At 39.5% G+C, this 15,320-nt stretch overlaps 1 protein-coding gene across 2 annotated transcripts in view; it reads right to left on the reverse strand.

The window, feature by feature from the left end:
• Nucleotides 1–15,320, reverse strand: part of trpc3 (transient receptor potential cation channel, subfamily C, member 3) — a 162,507-nt gene that overhangs the window by 138,365 nt on the left and 8,822 nt on the right. Inside the window, exons 2-3 of one of the 2 annotated variants that reach the window (XM_051928638.1) lie at nt 5,518–6,283; nt 5,178–5,222 (exon numbers count right to left, since the gene is read on the reverse strand). In XM_051928638.1, the coding sequence (XP_051784598.1) occupies nt 5,178–5,222; nt 5,518–6,283 (811 nt within the window). The remainder of the gene's footprint in view (nt 1–5,177; nt 5,223–5,517; nt 6,284–15,320) is intronic. The other variant, XM_028802014.2, reaches the window with a different exon arrangement.

Below are 15,320 nucleotides of genomic sequence, written 5' to 3' on the forward strand. Positions count from 1 at the left end.
GTTGACAGCTTTGAACAGCAACTTGAAATTGCAATGCGTCAATCTGTCACATCCTCATTATCTGTGCCAAGAAACTTGCCATCACAGAATGATGACAAGAAACTGGATGCATCAGTAAAAGCTGAAATGCTGGTGTTTCACAGCAACTTAGAACAAGTGTATCAGTATCTGATGACTGTGCCGCCTACTTCAGTGGAGGCAGAGCGTGCTTTCTCAGCGGCTGGCATACTCTGCACGAAGGTGCGCTCTCGCCTGGACGACCGCACGCTGGACACGTTGTGCTTTCTACGCTCTTATTACCGCAACTAACTAGATACATGTACTTATGTGACAGCCTGATTTGCTTGTAGTTAAGGTTAGTCTTTTATTGGTGTCAACATATTGCAGTAGTTTTATTAAAATTAAGTGTTGGTCGTTCTAAAACCATTCACATGTGAGATGCCCGTGCACTGTGTCATTCCCGGGAATGGATAAACCCGTCCGGGAATGGATTCCCTAGTACAAACCATTCAGAAGAGCTGATTCTCTAAATTAATGGGGAGGCAAAATGTCAGACAAATTATGTATAGAACTTAAATAATATTGCATAATAATTAACAACGAGTGAACCCTGTGGAGTTCACTTTGCTGTGAGTCTGGCAAAATCACAGAAATGTTCTAGATCTTCGCTGAACTTTATGAAATGCATTTAAGTCAACTGGAAAGGAGAAACTCAACTAGTTTTCAGTGGCTTATAATGATGCAATGGTCTTTTAAGTGTCCCTGGGGTCTATGGAAGCATCTGTCAACAAGTTGGACTGATTACTATAACCAAAAATATAATCTGAGCTATGAGGCAGCAGTGCTAACCACTGTGCCATCATGTCTCAAATAACAAAAGATGCAGATGGAACAATAACCACAAACAAAATACAGCAAACTGACAATAAGCAAAAAAAATATATATATATTGTCGCAGGTGGCTGGGGGCCGACCCGGCTGGGACGCCCAGGAAGACCGGAGAAGGGTTTACGCCTTCCTCAGACCACGTGGGGGCAACCGCCCTGGTTGCTATGGGGACCACGGGTACAGAGCTTTGAAGCTCAACCCTGTGGGGGCCCGTGGTCACCACCAGGGGGCAACCCAGTGCCTTGGGGGCCCTGGACCGCAGCACTTCCGCCACACCCGGAAGTGCTGGGGGGAAGAGGAGCAGAGGCACCCAGAGTGCTTCCTTAGATGCAGCCGGCACTTCTGCCACACTGGGGCGTGTTGGTGGAAGATTGCCGGGAATCACCTGGAGCACATCCGGGTGATTGTAAAAAGGGCCACCTCCCTTCATTCAGTGCTTAAGTTGGGTGGAAGAAGGACGAAGATGGAAGGCGAGGAGTGGAGGCGACCTGAAGAGACAAGGCAAGAGTGTGAGGCCTGGACTTTGGGGGAGTTTGGGGTTGTGTGGCATTTAACTTAAATATTAGGACTTGTAAATAAACATGTGGTGGTGAATTACAACATATCTACCTGTCTGTGTGTCCGGGGCTTAGTCCACAATATATATATATATATATATATATATATATATATATATATATATATATATATATATATATATATAGTGGCAGACAGCCGGGTCCCATGCCCGGCAGGGACGCCCCTTCTGCATCTGTTCCGGGGGAGCAACCATGGGCAGCTCGATACCTCTGCCGGGACGCTTGGTGGCAGCCTCCCTGGTGGACGGTGATCCCCAAGCCTGTCGCATGGCTCCATGGGAGATGGAGTCCTCCACAGCCTGGTTGGGGGCTCAGATGGCCACTAGGGGGAGCTGCATGAAGTCAACAGCTCAGCTGGACGAATCTTCAGCCCCACCCAGAAGTGCAATTAGGACCAGGTGGTCAAGCACCTGGACCACTTCCGGGTGGGCTATAAAAAGGGCCAGCCACCACCACTTGAGGAGCCAGAGTTGGGAGGAAAGAGACGAAACTTGAGGAGAAGTGGTGGTAAAAGGGAGAAACTGTTGGTGTTGTGGTAATTGTGCTTGTGGACTGGGTGTTGCCTGTGGGTCACGGGGAAGACGTGTGCCCACAGGTGAAGAAAAATAAAGTCGTTGTGCATTTTATACGTACCTCCGTGTCTATCTGTGTCAGGTCGGGCGCCTATATAGCGCCTTTGTTATATAAATATAACATATATATGTGTGTGTGTGTGTGTATGTCATGGCACTCACAGAGTTCAAACCTTGGAACATACAATGTGGGACGAAGCGGTGGTGTGAGTCTGGCTTATTTAATTTGATTTTAAGTTGTGGCTCCAGGCAGTAATGTCTTTTTTGTTTCCCATGCATCTATACAAATGCTTTGCACTTTTTTCTTCCATGAAGAAGATAAAAACACTTGTAAAGAGTAAAAATTTTTTGTTATTATTTTTTCTCAGGGTCACGTATTTTTTTTATACTCCTTTACGACTTGCTTTGGATTGTAGTTCCAGCATATATTTAATTATGCATGCAGCCAAACAGGATCAGTGTTATATGTCCAGTGGCAGTACTAATAACATTCTCATTATTTTTTCTTAAACACATGCAGGCTGGAATGCTGAAGTAGTGGTCGAGTTGTGACTTCATGCATGCCCAAAGCAGACCACCAATGATTTTATAGTACAGATGTGTGAAAGCTCTGTGCATGGCTGTTACAGCTCTGTGATGTCACTCTGGCCTTGCAAAGCATCATGAGGAGCTGGGAAAAATGTGTGTCTATGTAAGATGAATTTCCAGGAAAATATTCAATAAACAAGGTCACCAGCAAATACAGCATATTCACAGCAAGAAAACACTTTGGCAAATTTTGCCGATCAACACTAAAAATTATATTGGAAAATACCAAAAAAATGTAATAGAGTGTATATAAAGAACAATTTTTTGGATGGAAAGAAAATGTCATTAAAAGGTAAACAGGAAGAATGTTATAAAATGGAATTTATTGATTTTTTTGCAAATTAAGTTTTCCTTTTTGTGGTTTAAGGATTGTCAGAACCAAGCTCAACAGGGCACTGACACAGCAAGTCAGTCTTACAGTCTGAAACATCATCATAAACCAATATAAACAGTAATTAACTTTTTATATACTATATTATTATATTTTATACATATAATGTATAATGTTCCATAAAGTCCCATGACAATGTTCATTGGCTTGGATGGTGACTAGTCTCCCTGCTTCAAAATCTGTTCTTTTTGAAAAACATTTTTCTAATGGCAGACTTTACAAAACTAACATTTTATTTTGTGCTCATGTGTATAAACAATTCAGCTACTAAAAAGACTTACCTATGTCCTTGCTGGAGTCTGTTATGAGTTGCTAATTTGCATCAACATCAGCCTATCTTACATAACAATGTAATGACTAACTACATTTGTCTGCTTAATCTTGTTGGTTTGCTCACACATTAAGCCAAGACAGCAGTTTTCTTGAAATCATAGACCTTAAAAAATTCAAATTCTTCACTCACACATTATCTTATCCTGAAAATGAATTGCCTATAAAAAGGTATCATTAACATCAAGTATATTTAAAATTGAAAGCATAAAAATAGAAAAATCCAGTGTAAGAAGCTCTAAGAAGCCCTGGGCATACCTAACACAACATTCTTCATGCTTACATCCTGTGCAAGCCCACTTTAATACTGTAAATGCCATGCCCTAGACTTATATTAAATTGAAGCCTCTTAATATTCTGTGACAGGTTGTACATAGCCTTTTGCCATCTGAGGACTAACAGGTATAGCCAGGTTGAAGTATAAGAATGACCTACTTGCTAAGTGATGAGAAGGCATCTTTAAACAATCTGTGCTATAACCTGAAGACAGAAGACTAGCATTCTCAAATAACCCCTGTCCTACTCACAAATTTCTTTTCTGTAGCCTTCAAGAACTCTATGTGCTGGCCAGCACTGACAAGATATAGAGAAAGAATGATTCAGCATGTTGTTTCAGACAGAAGTTATACCCAGTACCCTTTTGTTGCCCACTCTGCTTAGTTGTCCAGATGCACTGAATGGCAGAAACAGACGGAATTCATTTTGTCAAATACATACAAATAAAACAAATCAAACAAAATTTTATTAAGGAAGTCTGATTCATAAAAAACTAAGTAGATAATAAGAGTCACACATACTATAAGAGAAAAAGGAAAAAATTATTAAATTATGAATTTAATATGTCCTCAGCTGGAAAGGACTGCTAAGTGGAGAGTGCATTAGTCACCACTAAATGAACCACGTGATCAGTCTTCAATGATACAATCATTGTTACTGTCCTCTAGGTTAACTGATGAGTCAGCCTTTAATGAACAAGTCACAAAAAATGAACATACCAATATCATCATACTCATTATAAAATATCACAGCCTTTAATAAATACACAGAATTAAAAAATACATCATCCTTAACACCAGGTTATAAAACAATTAAAAAACTGTACTACAAAAAATGTTTTTTAAATGGAAACAACTAACATAAAGCAAGAGGAGAACTTTTGTGGAGCCCACAATTAAAAATTTTGTTTTTTCCTTAAAGGAGTTTACTGTTCAACATGAAGTTAAGGCTTTGATAAATCAAATTTATTCTGTCATTTTGTGGAACAATGGCAACATGAATTTGATTCTAGTTAGAGGTAAATGCAAGAGAAGTAGAGACCCTAAATTCTTAATAGCCCATAGGCTTTTAGTCTAACCTAAACAAATTCCATCAGTTCTTATATTAATTAGACAATGCATCACTTTTTAACTAGCATATTTTTAAAATGATTAACTAATTAACTGATTAATTAAAATGAAAATGCCTACTTGAAAATACAGAGAAGACAGAGAACAGTGCATTGCTGGGTTATAGTGACAACCAATGAAGGAACTAATAGGTGACAGGCAAACTTCACATGTTAGGCACATGATAAGGATGTTAATTATATCAACTAAAGCTGGAAATAAAACAATGCATGTTCAGCCCAGCTGAGAAAAAAAGTTGCTATCTGCTCTAATAATCTTTAAACAAAAAATCAGAAGGTAGTTTTTTTTTTCAGAAGAAGAAAACCAAAAGCTCAGAAACGTATATGGTACAATTAACCCATTCAGGGCTCATCATCCATTTCATTACAGTCAAAACATGAAGATGATACTTATTTAGTTAGTTTATGGATTTAAAGATATTTACCAGGGAGAAGCGAGTGAGCTGTGCAGCCTCTTTTTTATTGTGGTCCTGGTGATGACAGCAGCACACAAATATTGGGCAGTAAGTTACATGACACAAAACAATTAACATGTAGTTAATACAAGAGAAAGAAAGATAGAGTTAAATTACTGAAGCACCATCAAATTTTTACAGTAACCTGTCTGCCTAATCTCCCCACGTAGAACAATGGTGTATATACGCTACCCAGTAAATTCTTTCTTGTTAAAAATTCAAGCCATTTCAAATTTTCAAACATGGGTTATAACTAAAAACAAATCCCAGCATAAGAAGGTAGCCACAATTGAAATATTTGCCATCTTACCTTAAATTCCTTTTCAATGTTTGCCAGCTTTGCCAGTTCATTGCTGAGTTCCAGAGCAGTAAGTACTGGGTCTTCACTGGACAGCGACAAATAAGCTGGGCTAGCCAGCCCTCTATAAGCATTTATCCTGGACCGGGAATGGCTGAAAGAATCATTTCTCTGTTTTTCCATGCACTCATTGCATTTGCAGAAATAGTCATGAGGCCTCTCAATACGAGCCCCTTTCATAAGCAGCATGTGTACAACCTCGTATTTTTGGCAGTGGGCAGCTAGAATGATTGGAGTGATGTCAGGAGAGAATCTAGTTCCATCTTCATCATAGGAATAAAAGTCATCATCATGTAGTTCACAGGGGCTGAGCGTTAAGCGTTTACTTGCTGCAAAGGCTGGGTGGTTCAGGATGGCTTCAACGATTCGGACATATCCTTTGCTGATAGCAAGAAGAAGTGCGTCACCAATACGTGCCAGGTTGTCTCTCTTCAGGAGCAACTCTGTCACTTCCAAATGCTCATTTCCGACTGCCAGCTGTAGACCATTTTGACCCATATAGTCAACACAGTTGACATTTAAGGTCCTGGATTCTTCCAACATCTTGCGCACAACAGGAATATTGCCATACTCAGCAGCATCAAGAAATCTTTCCTCTTCCGTTGTCAGGCTGGTACCCCTGTTGTTAAACATAAATGCAGGACCTCGCACAGCCTGCCTTCGCCCCTTCTCCCTCATCATTGTTAGTCTTCGCTGTGCAGGATTATTGTCAGCCGGTCTTGAAAATAAGAATGACAGAAGGTTAGCAGATTCACTCTTCAAGTATTTCTAAATGGAAAAATAGGCTGTTAATAACAAATACTTTGAAACATTTAATTCCTGCCAAAGCAATAAAACTTTAATTAGATCTTTATTGTCATATGCATTTTACCTTTTAACCTCTACCTCTAACCTCCTAACTCCTCTATGGAAACTATTCTCCCATCCATCCATTTATCTATCCATTTTTCAAATTAAGTTTTCCATTATATATAGCTGAAACAGCCAATCTGGACAGAATCATGTACAAGGAAAGATTTGGTCATGAATGAGATGGTAGTCTATCTCAGGACAATCACATAATCACATTCACTTGTACTGGGTCAAAATATAATCACCAGTTAACAAGAACGTCCTAAGGATGTTGCAGGAGACCAAAATATTTGGAGAAAACCCATGCTGGTATGACTTAGTTAAACAGGAAAGGTAAAGGCATAAAATATCCCTCCTCATAACCACAAATGAATATTTAAATAAATTGACAGTAAGAAGATTCAAACAAAAACAGAATAGCAAAAACTTGGGCAGGTAATTTAAACTAAATTAATGAAAGGAAGGGACAAAATTAACCTTACAAAAAACAAAAAGGAGAACAAAAGAAATCCAAAGCCAAAATTGACAAATCCAATAAACAAAACATAAAACCAGAAATCTTTAAACCATATTACACTACTAAAATCTAAACTGTTAATTCACCAAAACTGAAACAGCAAATGAAACTATTACAATAAACAAATATGCAATGGTCAGGAATTCCAAAAAATTACTTAAGATTTTCTAAGGACCTAATCTGAAGTAGAAGAAAGCCAGAGGTAATGCAACAACAAGGGCCCGAGGTAGACTAAGATCTTTTACAGCACTATAGATTGACATCTTTTATAGTTCCCTTGGGTGACTGCAGCCCTAATTCCACCAACGCTTGAGGGACCTAAGTCTCCTCATGGTCGACTCCACATTACATTAGTACAGTTAATTACAGGATACAAAGTCAAGATAAAAAAGTAAAAAATAAAATGGGTCAAGCTGGAGGAGAGGCATGAATGAGAATCTAACATGTGCAAATGCAAGTAAAACCTAACAAAGGCAAAACAGACAGTCCCCACAAATCAGACCTCTTTAGATCCGTGAGACCGCTCTAACTGCTTTGCCCACCTCGGGAGAACAAATTATGTAAATATATATTCACAATTTGTTATGTTATTTCTCTGGAACCTACATCCTGGATCTGTATGAATTCTGTCACTAATAACTTTAAGTACAGGTCCACATAGGTCTGATCTACAATATATGAGTATGTTTCAGCCAAAAACACATTTAGATTAAACACCTATCAAACACTGGAAAAGTAGAGGCTTATAGTTGAAATATATTTAAGAAGAATGATTCATTCCACAAAAATGTTCATTAAAATATACTGTATTAAATATTACATTGAAAAATCAGCTAATTGTGAACTCTACTAACGTTGATAAGATCAACAAAAATAACAACAAAAAAATCTGATCTTTAAACACTGACTGAATGCTTTTAGTTCTTTTTCCAGAGGAGGACTACCTTATTAATAGTGGACTCTCATAGATTCTTCAGTGCAGCATGATTAGATTATGCTATTTTATTTCTGATGCTGTCTTCTTGTGGTTACTATACCATTATCATCACAATTATAGTCTTTGGTTCTTATTTTTTTCTCAAGGTATAACAACACAACTAATTTGGCTACAGTCCTTCACCTCCAAAGAGACAAAAAAATCAAGGTAGGAACCAAGCCTGTATTGGTCGTCAGTGCACTACAGGGCACAATTGTTCATACACCAACTCCAGTTAATCTAACGGATACTATTTTGGAGGGGAGAGGAAAACCGAAGTACCCAGAGATTAACCTCATGGACACTCCACATATACAGTGCCTAAGATGGAATAGAAACCCAGCATCCTGCACTGCTAAACAATGAGGCACCACGCTACCATTTTTTTAGCATTTAAATAATATTTGAATGACCTCTGTACTTTCTTTTTAAATTGCTATTACCTTACAAAATTTTGATATTATACGCCAAGTGTTTTCTTTTCCACTAAATACATATAGCACAATAACCTTGGATATGATGGCTTATATTCTTCATGTCATTTTCCTTTGCTTATGATTGAATTACTTTGTTAGAAACAAGTTTTTAGATTTATTATGTTAATGACAAATAGGTCAAAATGGTTTACAGCTGGCATTCAGAAATGAGCATTTGGAAGTGATCGAGTTGTTCCTGAAGACAGACTACCTGGCACATATTGGTGATATACTTCATCTTGCTATCAGCAAAGGATATGTCCAAATAGTTGAAGCCATCCTGAACCACCCAGCCTTTGAAGCAAGTTAACGCCCACTCTGCCCTTACATACTACATGACAATAACTTTTATTCCTATGATGAAGATGGCATCAGATTCTCTCTTAACATCACACTAATCATTCAAGTTGTCCACTGCCAAAAATACAAGGTTGTGCACATGCTGCTGCATGAAGTAAACCATGGAAAAATGCATGTTTTTACTTTTCTTTCACATACCACCATTTTCCTGAAATAAATGTTTGTCTTTCTTGCAATAAATGCAGGAGTTTTTAGTATGCTAATACATAGTAATAACTACTTTTGTCTAAAAAACAGTGATGTTCTTTGTGAAAGGTGAAATATAAAATAAAGATTGCCCACAGACCTCACATACAATGTTTATTGATAAATAACTAATTTTTTATCAAAGAATCAGAATTGAAACCTAGGTACCTGAAGCTGCAAAGCAGCAGTTCTAAATCCTATTATTAACCAATCAGCTATCCGCACAAATGGGGCCTCTGACTGCTTTCTTGCCAGGAGCAGAGATAGAATTAGCAAAAATAAAACATTTCCACATACCATGCCAGTGTGGGTAGGCTTTAGGTGCTAGAGTGCATATACTATATTCCGAATAACTGTAAATGTTGCAAGAACATGAATGACAAGAGAGTGTGGCATCCTAGTAGGAAGTCGTCAGGATACTCCTTGAGTATGAGAGGGCAAAATGTAACCCCAATCAAGGATGAGTGATGCCTTGAGAGAAAGAGTGAAGCTCTGAAGAAGTAGCATAGGCCATGCTTTACAATGACAAAAAGTTGTACCATGCCTAGAAAAACTGGAACGTTGCTACCAAAAAGATTAAGAAAATAAAGTTGGAAGTTGCCCTGAAGGCCTGGTCCTTAAAAAGCCACACTGAGCTCAAGGGTGGAGGGACACAAAGGGCAAAAAGAAGGCCTCTGACCTGGTGACCCTAATCTTCATACAGCTGCCCTAGTCTTGTTGGAGATCAGAAGAATATTCCTGTGCTAGAATACGTCTAGAGTGAAGATAGAGTCAGGGCCCCCTTGCAAGAAGCAGGGAGATTGGGGGTACTGTCAAACTGACAAAAATGGGTGATGAGCGGAACACTTAAATTTGTGGTACTGAGGATGGAAAAAGTGGGAAAGCCAAAACATGTTCAGTGAGGCCCAGATGGGCAGCAGGGTTTTCTTTCCTGTTTGTTTACTTTGATACTTTATATTCTCCATTGACTCATTCTTCTCTTTTGTTTTTGGTTAAACAAAATTATTCTACTTGATATTTTGTATTCCACTGTTCTAAATATGGAGAACTGCCAGGGCCACTCTCATACAATATCTTATTAGCATCATTATTAATAATGAAGATTACTATGCAAATGTTTAAATGTGCACTCAATGAAGTTATTGACTGTTATGAAAATGTATCTAAGACAGGCTTCTGTTGCAAATTAATCTAAAATTGAAAAAGTATATTGAGAGAATGGATTCTGAGAAGGATGTAAATGTATTGCTACTTTTAGCTGTTTCATAATGTACTCATAAATCATGTAAGCATACTGCACCTGAATAACCTTTACTCTTATTCAGTGTCCACAAATGTGCAACATCTCTATATATGTAAAATCTAACATCAGTCTGTCTGTCTGTCTTCTCTTTTCACAAGAGAACTACTTAACGGATTTAGATCGGATTTTTTCTATAATTTGCTTGAACATTCCGGTTGATTTTGTGACTTCTCTCATCATAGTTTGCTTGTGGTACCGATATATTCATGCAAATCCAACACAGAAGCTGCGGGCCAAGGGGCGGGGGAAGCGTGATGTCAGGAGTGTGGAGTCGGTCTACCTCTGTGTTTTGGAGAGTACCTTGCCTCTGTTTAGCTAGCGATACCTTTTTGCTTATTGATTTTTAAAGTCTGTCTTGTTTCACTACTACCTGGGCGGAGCCATGGGGAACTGCTAGTATAATATACTAAGAAGTTGAGAATTTTTGATTTCTGGAGCAACAGATGGAAAATGACATACATAATTAACAGCACCAGAATTTTTCATCTTCAATGGAAAATCACAAAATTATTCTATGCTTTTTTGACTCCAACAAAATCATAAAGGTGTATGTTGGAGGTCTGGCCATTTCTCAAGGTACCAACTTTTTAAAAAAAATTCACACTCCACAGAAACACACATATTAAATATGAACAGGTGATGCAGTGTTCTGTCTGTTAAATGTAACATCAACACTTGATTTTGTTTTCCATTAATTTGGAAATAAACGAGAGGCAATTTACAGTTTTCCTTTTGTTGTGGAAAATGGCATGCAATTGATGGCACGCATACAATTGTGTTACAGCTGTTTTTGTGAAGGAGTTGAAACTGTTCCAAAAACTATTCATTTTAATCAAACTAATTACTAATGTGAGAAAAGCATGATGGTGCTGTGTTAGTGCCTGATTTTGACCCAGTCACTGTCTGTATGGAGTTAGAATGTTTTCCCTATGTATACAAGTTTTTTTTTTCCTCAAATGTTCTTGATTATTTCCAATTCCATATAGACTAGGTTGTCTAAATGGGCCCAGTGCGAAGGAGTGTGTTCTCTAAAGGAGTGTAACTCTATTCTCTTCCTTGTAATTTTGTAATCGACTAATGAAAGCAGGATCAGAAAATGAATTGTCCAAAGCAAAATGGATATAGCTCAGTGAATAAATAAACCACATTTTTACAAATTAATTAATTGATGATGTATGCAAATCAAACTAATAAAACTTAAACATTATTCTTTTGTTATCAATAGTTTGTTATCAAATATCTACTATTACACATAAAAAGTAGTATAACATGATAAATATACGTGATGAAATTAATCATCAGTACTTTAAATTTTGAAGCATTCCTGAAGAAAAGCCAAGCAGGGCTATGTGTTTATTTTTTTAAATCACATGCTCCCTATTGGAAAATGAAGATTAACCAAGTGTAGTCTGACTTCACACTTGCAGATTTTGTCTGATATACTGTATATTGTTTAAACAGTAGGTGAATGTTCCAGTTATGCTGGAGTTAAATATTCAGTTTCATCCATTTATCTTATGAACCTTCTTAATTCATTAAGGGTTCCAAGAAGCCCATAATGCAGAAAGAACCCTGAAAAGAAATTAATTAATCACTGAGTGTACTGATGTACAAAACCACAATGGCCCAAAATACAGCCTGAACATCTCTGGAAATACATGGAGAAAAAAACAAAACAAATGAACACAGTTAGCCAAGGCAAACTCCCCACAGACAGCGATTAGGCCAGGACTGTAGTGCAGTATGATGCATCTGTGAGGGAGCTACACTAACCACATCACCACCAAATCACAGTATTGATTTTCATGAGTCAAGATACTAAAATAATTTGTGATTAGATTAACAAATGAATACTGAATATTAAAAACAAGTCGACAATAGAACATCCATCCATCCATTTTCCAACCCGCTGAATCCGAACACAGGGTCACGGGGGTCTGCTGGAGCCAATCCCAGCCAACACAGGGCACAAGGCAGGAACCAATCCCGGGCAGGGTGCCAACCCACCACAGCAAGTCGACAATATCTGGTTTAAAATAAATATACTTATCAAAATTATATCAAAATTAACAATATGTTTAAAAAATTTAATGGAAAGGACTAAAGTAACCCAGCCACAGGTGATTGCACAAACCAGTGTGTTTCTTCGTGCCGGTCCCAAGCTCGGATAAATGGGGAGGGTTACGTCAGGAAGGGTATTCGGTGTAAAATTTTGCCAAATCAATATGCGGACAACAATACAAATTTCCATACCGGATCGGTCGAGCCCCGGGTTAACAACAACCGCCACGAGTACTGTTAGCCAACAGGGTACTGGCAGAAATTGGGCTACTGTTGGCTGAAGAAGAAGATGGAGAAGAAGAGGGAGGAGACATGTCCGGAGGCAGGAGGAGAGGAGGAAAGTAAAGAGAGTGGAACTGTGGGTAGGAACTTTGAATGTTGGCAGTATGACTGGTAAGGGGAGAGATTTAGCAGATATGATAGAGAGAAGGAAGGCTGATATATTGTGCGTGCAAGAGACTAAATGGAAGGGGAGTAAGGCCAGGTGGATTGGAGGTGGATTCAAATTGTTCTATCATGGTGTGGATAGGAGGAGAAATGGGGTAGGAGTTATTCTGAAGGAACAGTATATCAAGAGTGTTTTAGAGGTGAAACGAGTGTCAGGCAGAGTAATGACTATAAAGCTGGAAATTGGAAGTGTGATGATGAATGTTGTTAGTGCATATGCACCGCAAGTTGGGTGTGCAATGGGTGAGAAAGAAGATTTTTGGAGTGAGTTGGATGAAGTGATGAAAAGTGTACACAATGGACAGAAAGTGGTGATTGGAGCGATTTTCAATGGGCATGTTGGTGAAGGGAACAGTGGAGACGAGGAGGTGATGGGTAGGTATGGTGTCAAGGAGAGGAATGAAGAAGGTCAGAGGATAGTGGATTTTGCCAAAAGGATGAACTTGGCTGTGGTGAATACGTATTTTAAGAAGAGGGAGGAACATAGGGTTACGCACAAGAGTGGAAGAAGATGCACACAGGTAGATTACATCCTATGCAGAAGAGTTGTTCTGGAGGAGATTGAAGACTGCAAAGTGGTGGCAGGGGAAAGTGTAGTTAAGCAGCATAGGATGGTGGTCTGTAGGATGACGTTGGAGATCAAGAAGAGGAAGAGAGTGAGGGCAGAGCCAAGGATCAAATGGTGGAAGTTGAAAAAGGAAGACTGCAAGGTTGAGTTTAGGGAGGAGGTGAGACAGGCACTGGGTGGCAGTGAAGAGTTACCAGACAGCTGGGAAACTACAGCAGATGTGGTAAGGGTGACAGCAAGAACGGTGCTTGGCGGGACATATGGAAAGAGGAAGGAGGAAAAGGAAACCTGGTGGTGGAATAAGGAATTACAGGAGAGTATACAGAGGAAGAGGATGGCAAAGAAGACGTGGGGTAGTCAAAGAGATTTAGAAAGTAGACAAGAGTACAGGAAATAAGGCGCAAGGTGAAGAGAGAGGTGGCGAAGGCTAAAGAAAAGGCATATGATGAGTTGTATGAGAGGTTGGACACTAAGGAGGGAGAAAAGGACCTGTACCGATTGGCTAGACAGAGGGACCAAGCTGAGAAAGATGTGCAGCAGGTTAGGGTGATAAAGGATAAAGATAGAAACATACTCACAAGCGAGGAGAGTGAGTGTGTTGAGCAGATGGAAAGAGTACTTTGAGTGGCTGATGAATGAAGAGAATGAGAGAGAGAAGAGGTTGGATGATGTGGAGCTAGTGAATCAGGAAGTGCAACGGATTAGCAAGGAGGAAGTAAGGACAACTATGAAGAGGATGAAAAATGGAAAGGCCGTTGGTCCAGATGACATACCTGTGGAAGCATGGAGGTGTTTAGGAGAGATGACAGTGGAGTTTTTAACCAGATTGTTTAATGGAATCTTGGAAAGTGAGAGGATGCCTGAGGAGTGAAGAAGAAGTGTACTGGTGCCGATATTTAAGAATAAAGGGGATGTGCAGGACTGCAGAATAAAATTGATGAGCCACAGCATGAAGTTATGGGAAAGAGTAGTGGAAGCTAGGTTAAGAAGTGAGGTGATGATTATTGGGCAGCAGTATGGTTTCATGCCAAGAAAGAGCACCACTCTTGCAATGTTTGCTCTGAGGATGTTGATGGAGAAGTTTAGAGAAGGCCAGAAGGAGCTGCACTGCGTCTTTGTGGACCTGGAGAAAGCATATAACAGGATGCCTCAAGAGGAGCTGTGGCATTGTATGAGGAAATCGGGAGTGGCAGAGAAGTACGTAAGAGTTGTACAGGATATGTACAAGGGAAGTGTGACAGTGGTGAGGTCTGCGGTAGAAGCGATGGATGCATTCAAGTTGGAGGTGGGATTACATCAGGGATTGGCTCTGAGCCCTTTCTTATTTGCAATAGTGATGGACAGGTTGACAGACGAGATTAGACAGGAGTTCCCGTGGACTATGATGTTTGCTGATGACATTGTGATCTGTAGAGCTAGTAGGGAGCAGGTTGAGGAGACCCTGTAGAGGTGGAGATATGCTCTAGAGAGGAGAGGAATGAAGGTCAGTAAGAACAAGACAGAATATGTGTGTAAATGAGAGGGAGTTCAGTGGAATGGTGAGGATGCAGGGAGTAGAGTTGGTGAAGGTGGATGAGTTTAAATACTTGGGATCAACAGTACAGAGTAATGGGGATTGTGGAAGAGGGGTGAAAAAGAGCGTGCAGGCAGGGTGGAATAGGTGGAGAAGAGTGTCAGGAATAATTTGTGACAGATGGATATCAGCAAGGGTGAAAGGGAAGGTCTACAGGACGGTAGTGAGACCAGCTATGTTATATGGGTTGGAGACAGTGGCACTGACCAGAAAGCAGGAGACAGAGGTGGAGGAAGCAGAGTTAAAGATGCTAAGATTTGCACTGGGTGTGACGAGGATGGATAGGTTTAGAAATGCGAACATTAGAGAGTCTGATCAAGTTGGATGGTTGGGAGACAAAGTCAGAGAGGCTAGATTGCGTTGGTTTGGACATGTGCAGAGGAGAGATGCTGGGTATATTGGGAGAAGGATGCTAATGATAGAGCTGCCAGGGAAG

Source organism: Erpetoichthys calabaricus, chromosome 5 (assembly GCF_900747795.2).
Source record: "Erpetoichthys calabaricus chromosome 5, fErpCal1.3, whole genome shotgun sequence".
NCBI classification, from domain to species: Eukaryota; Metazoa; Chordata; class Cladistia; order Polypteriformes; family Polypteridae; genus Erpetoichthys; species Erpetoichthys calabaricus.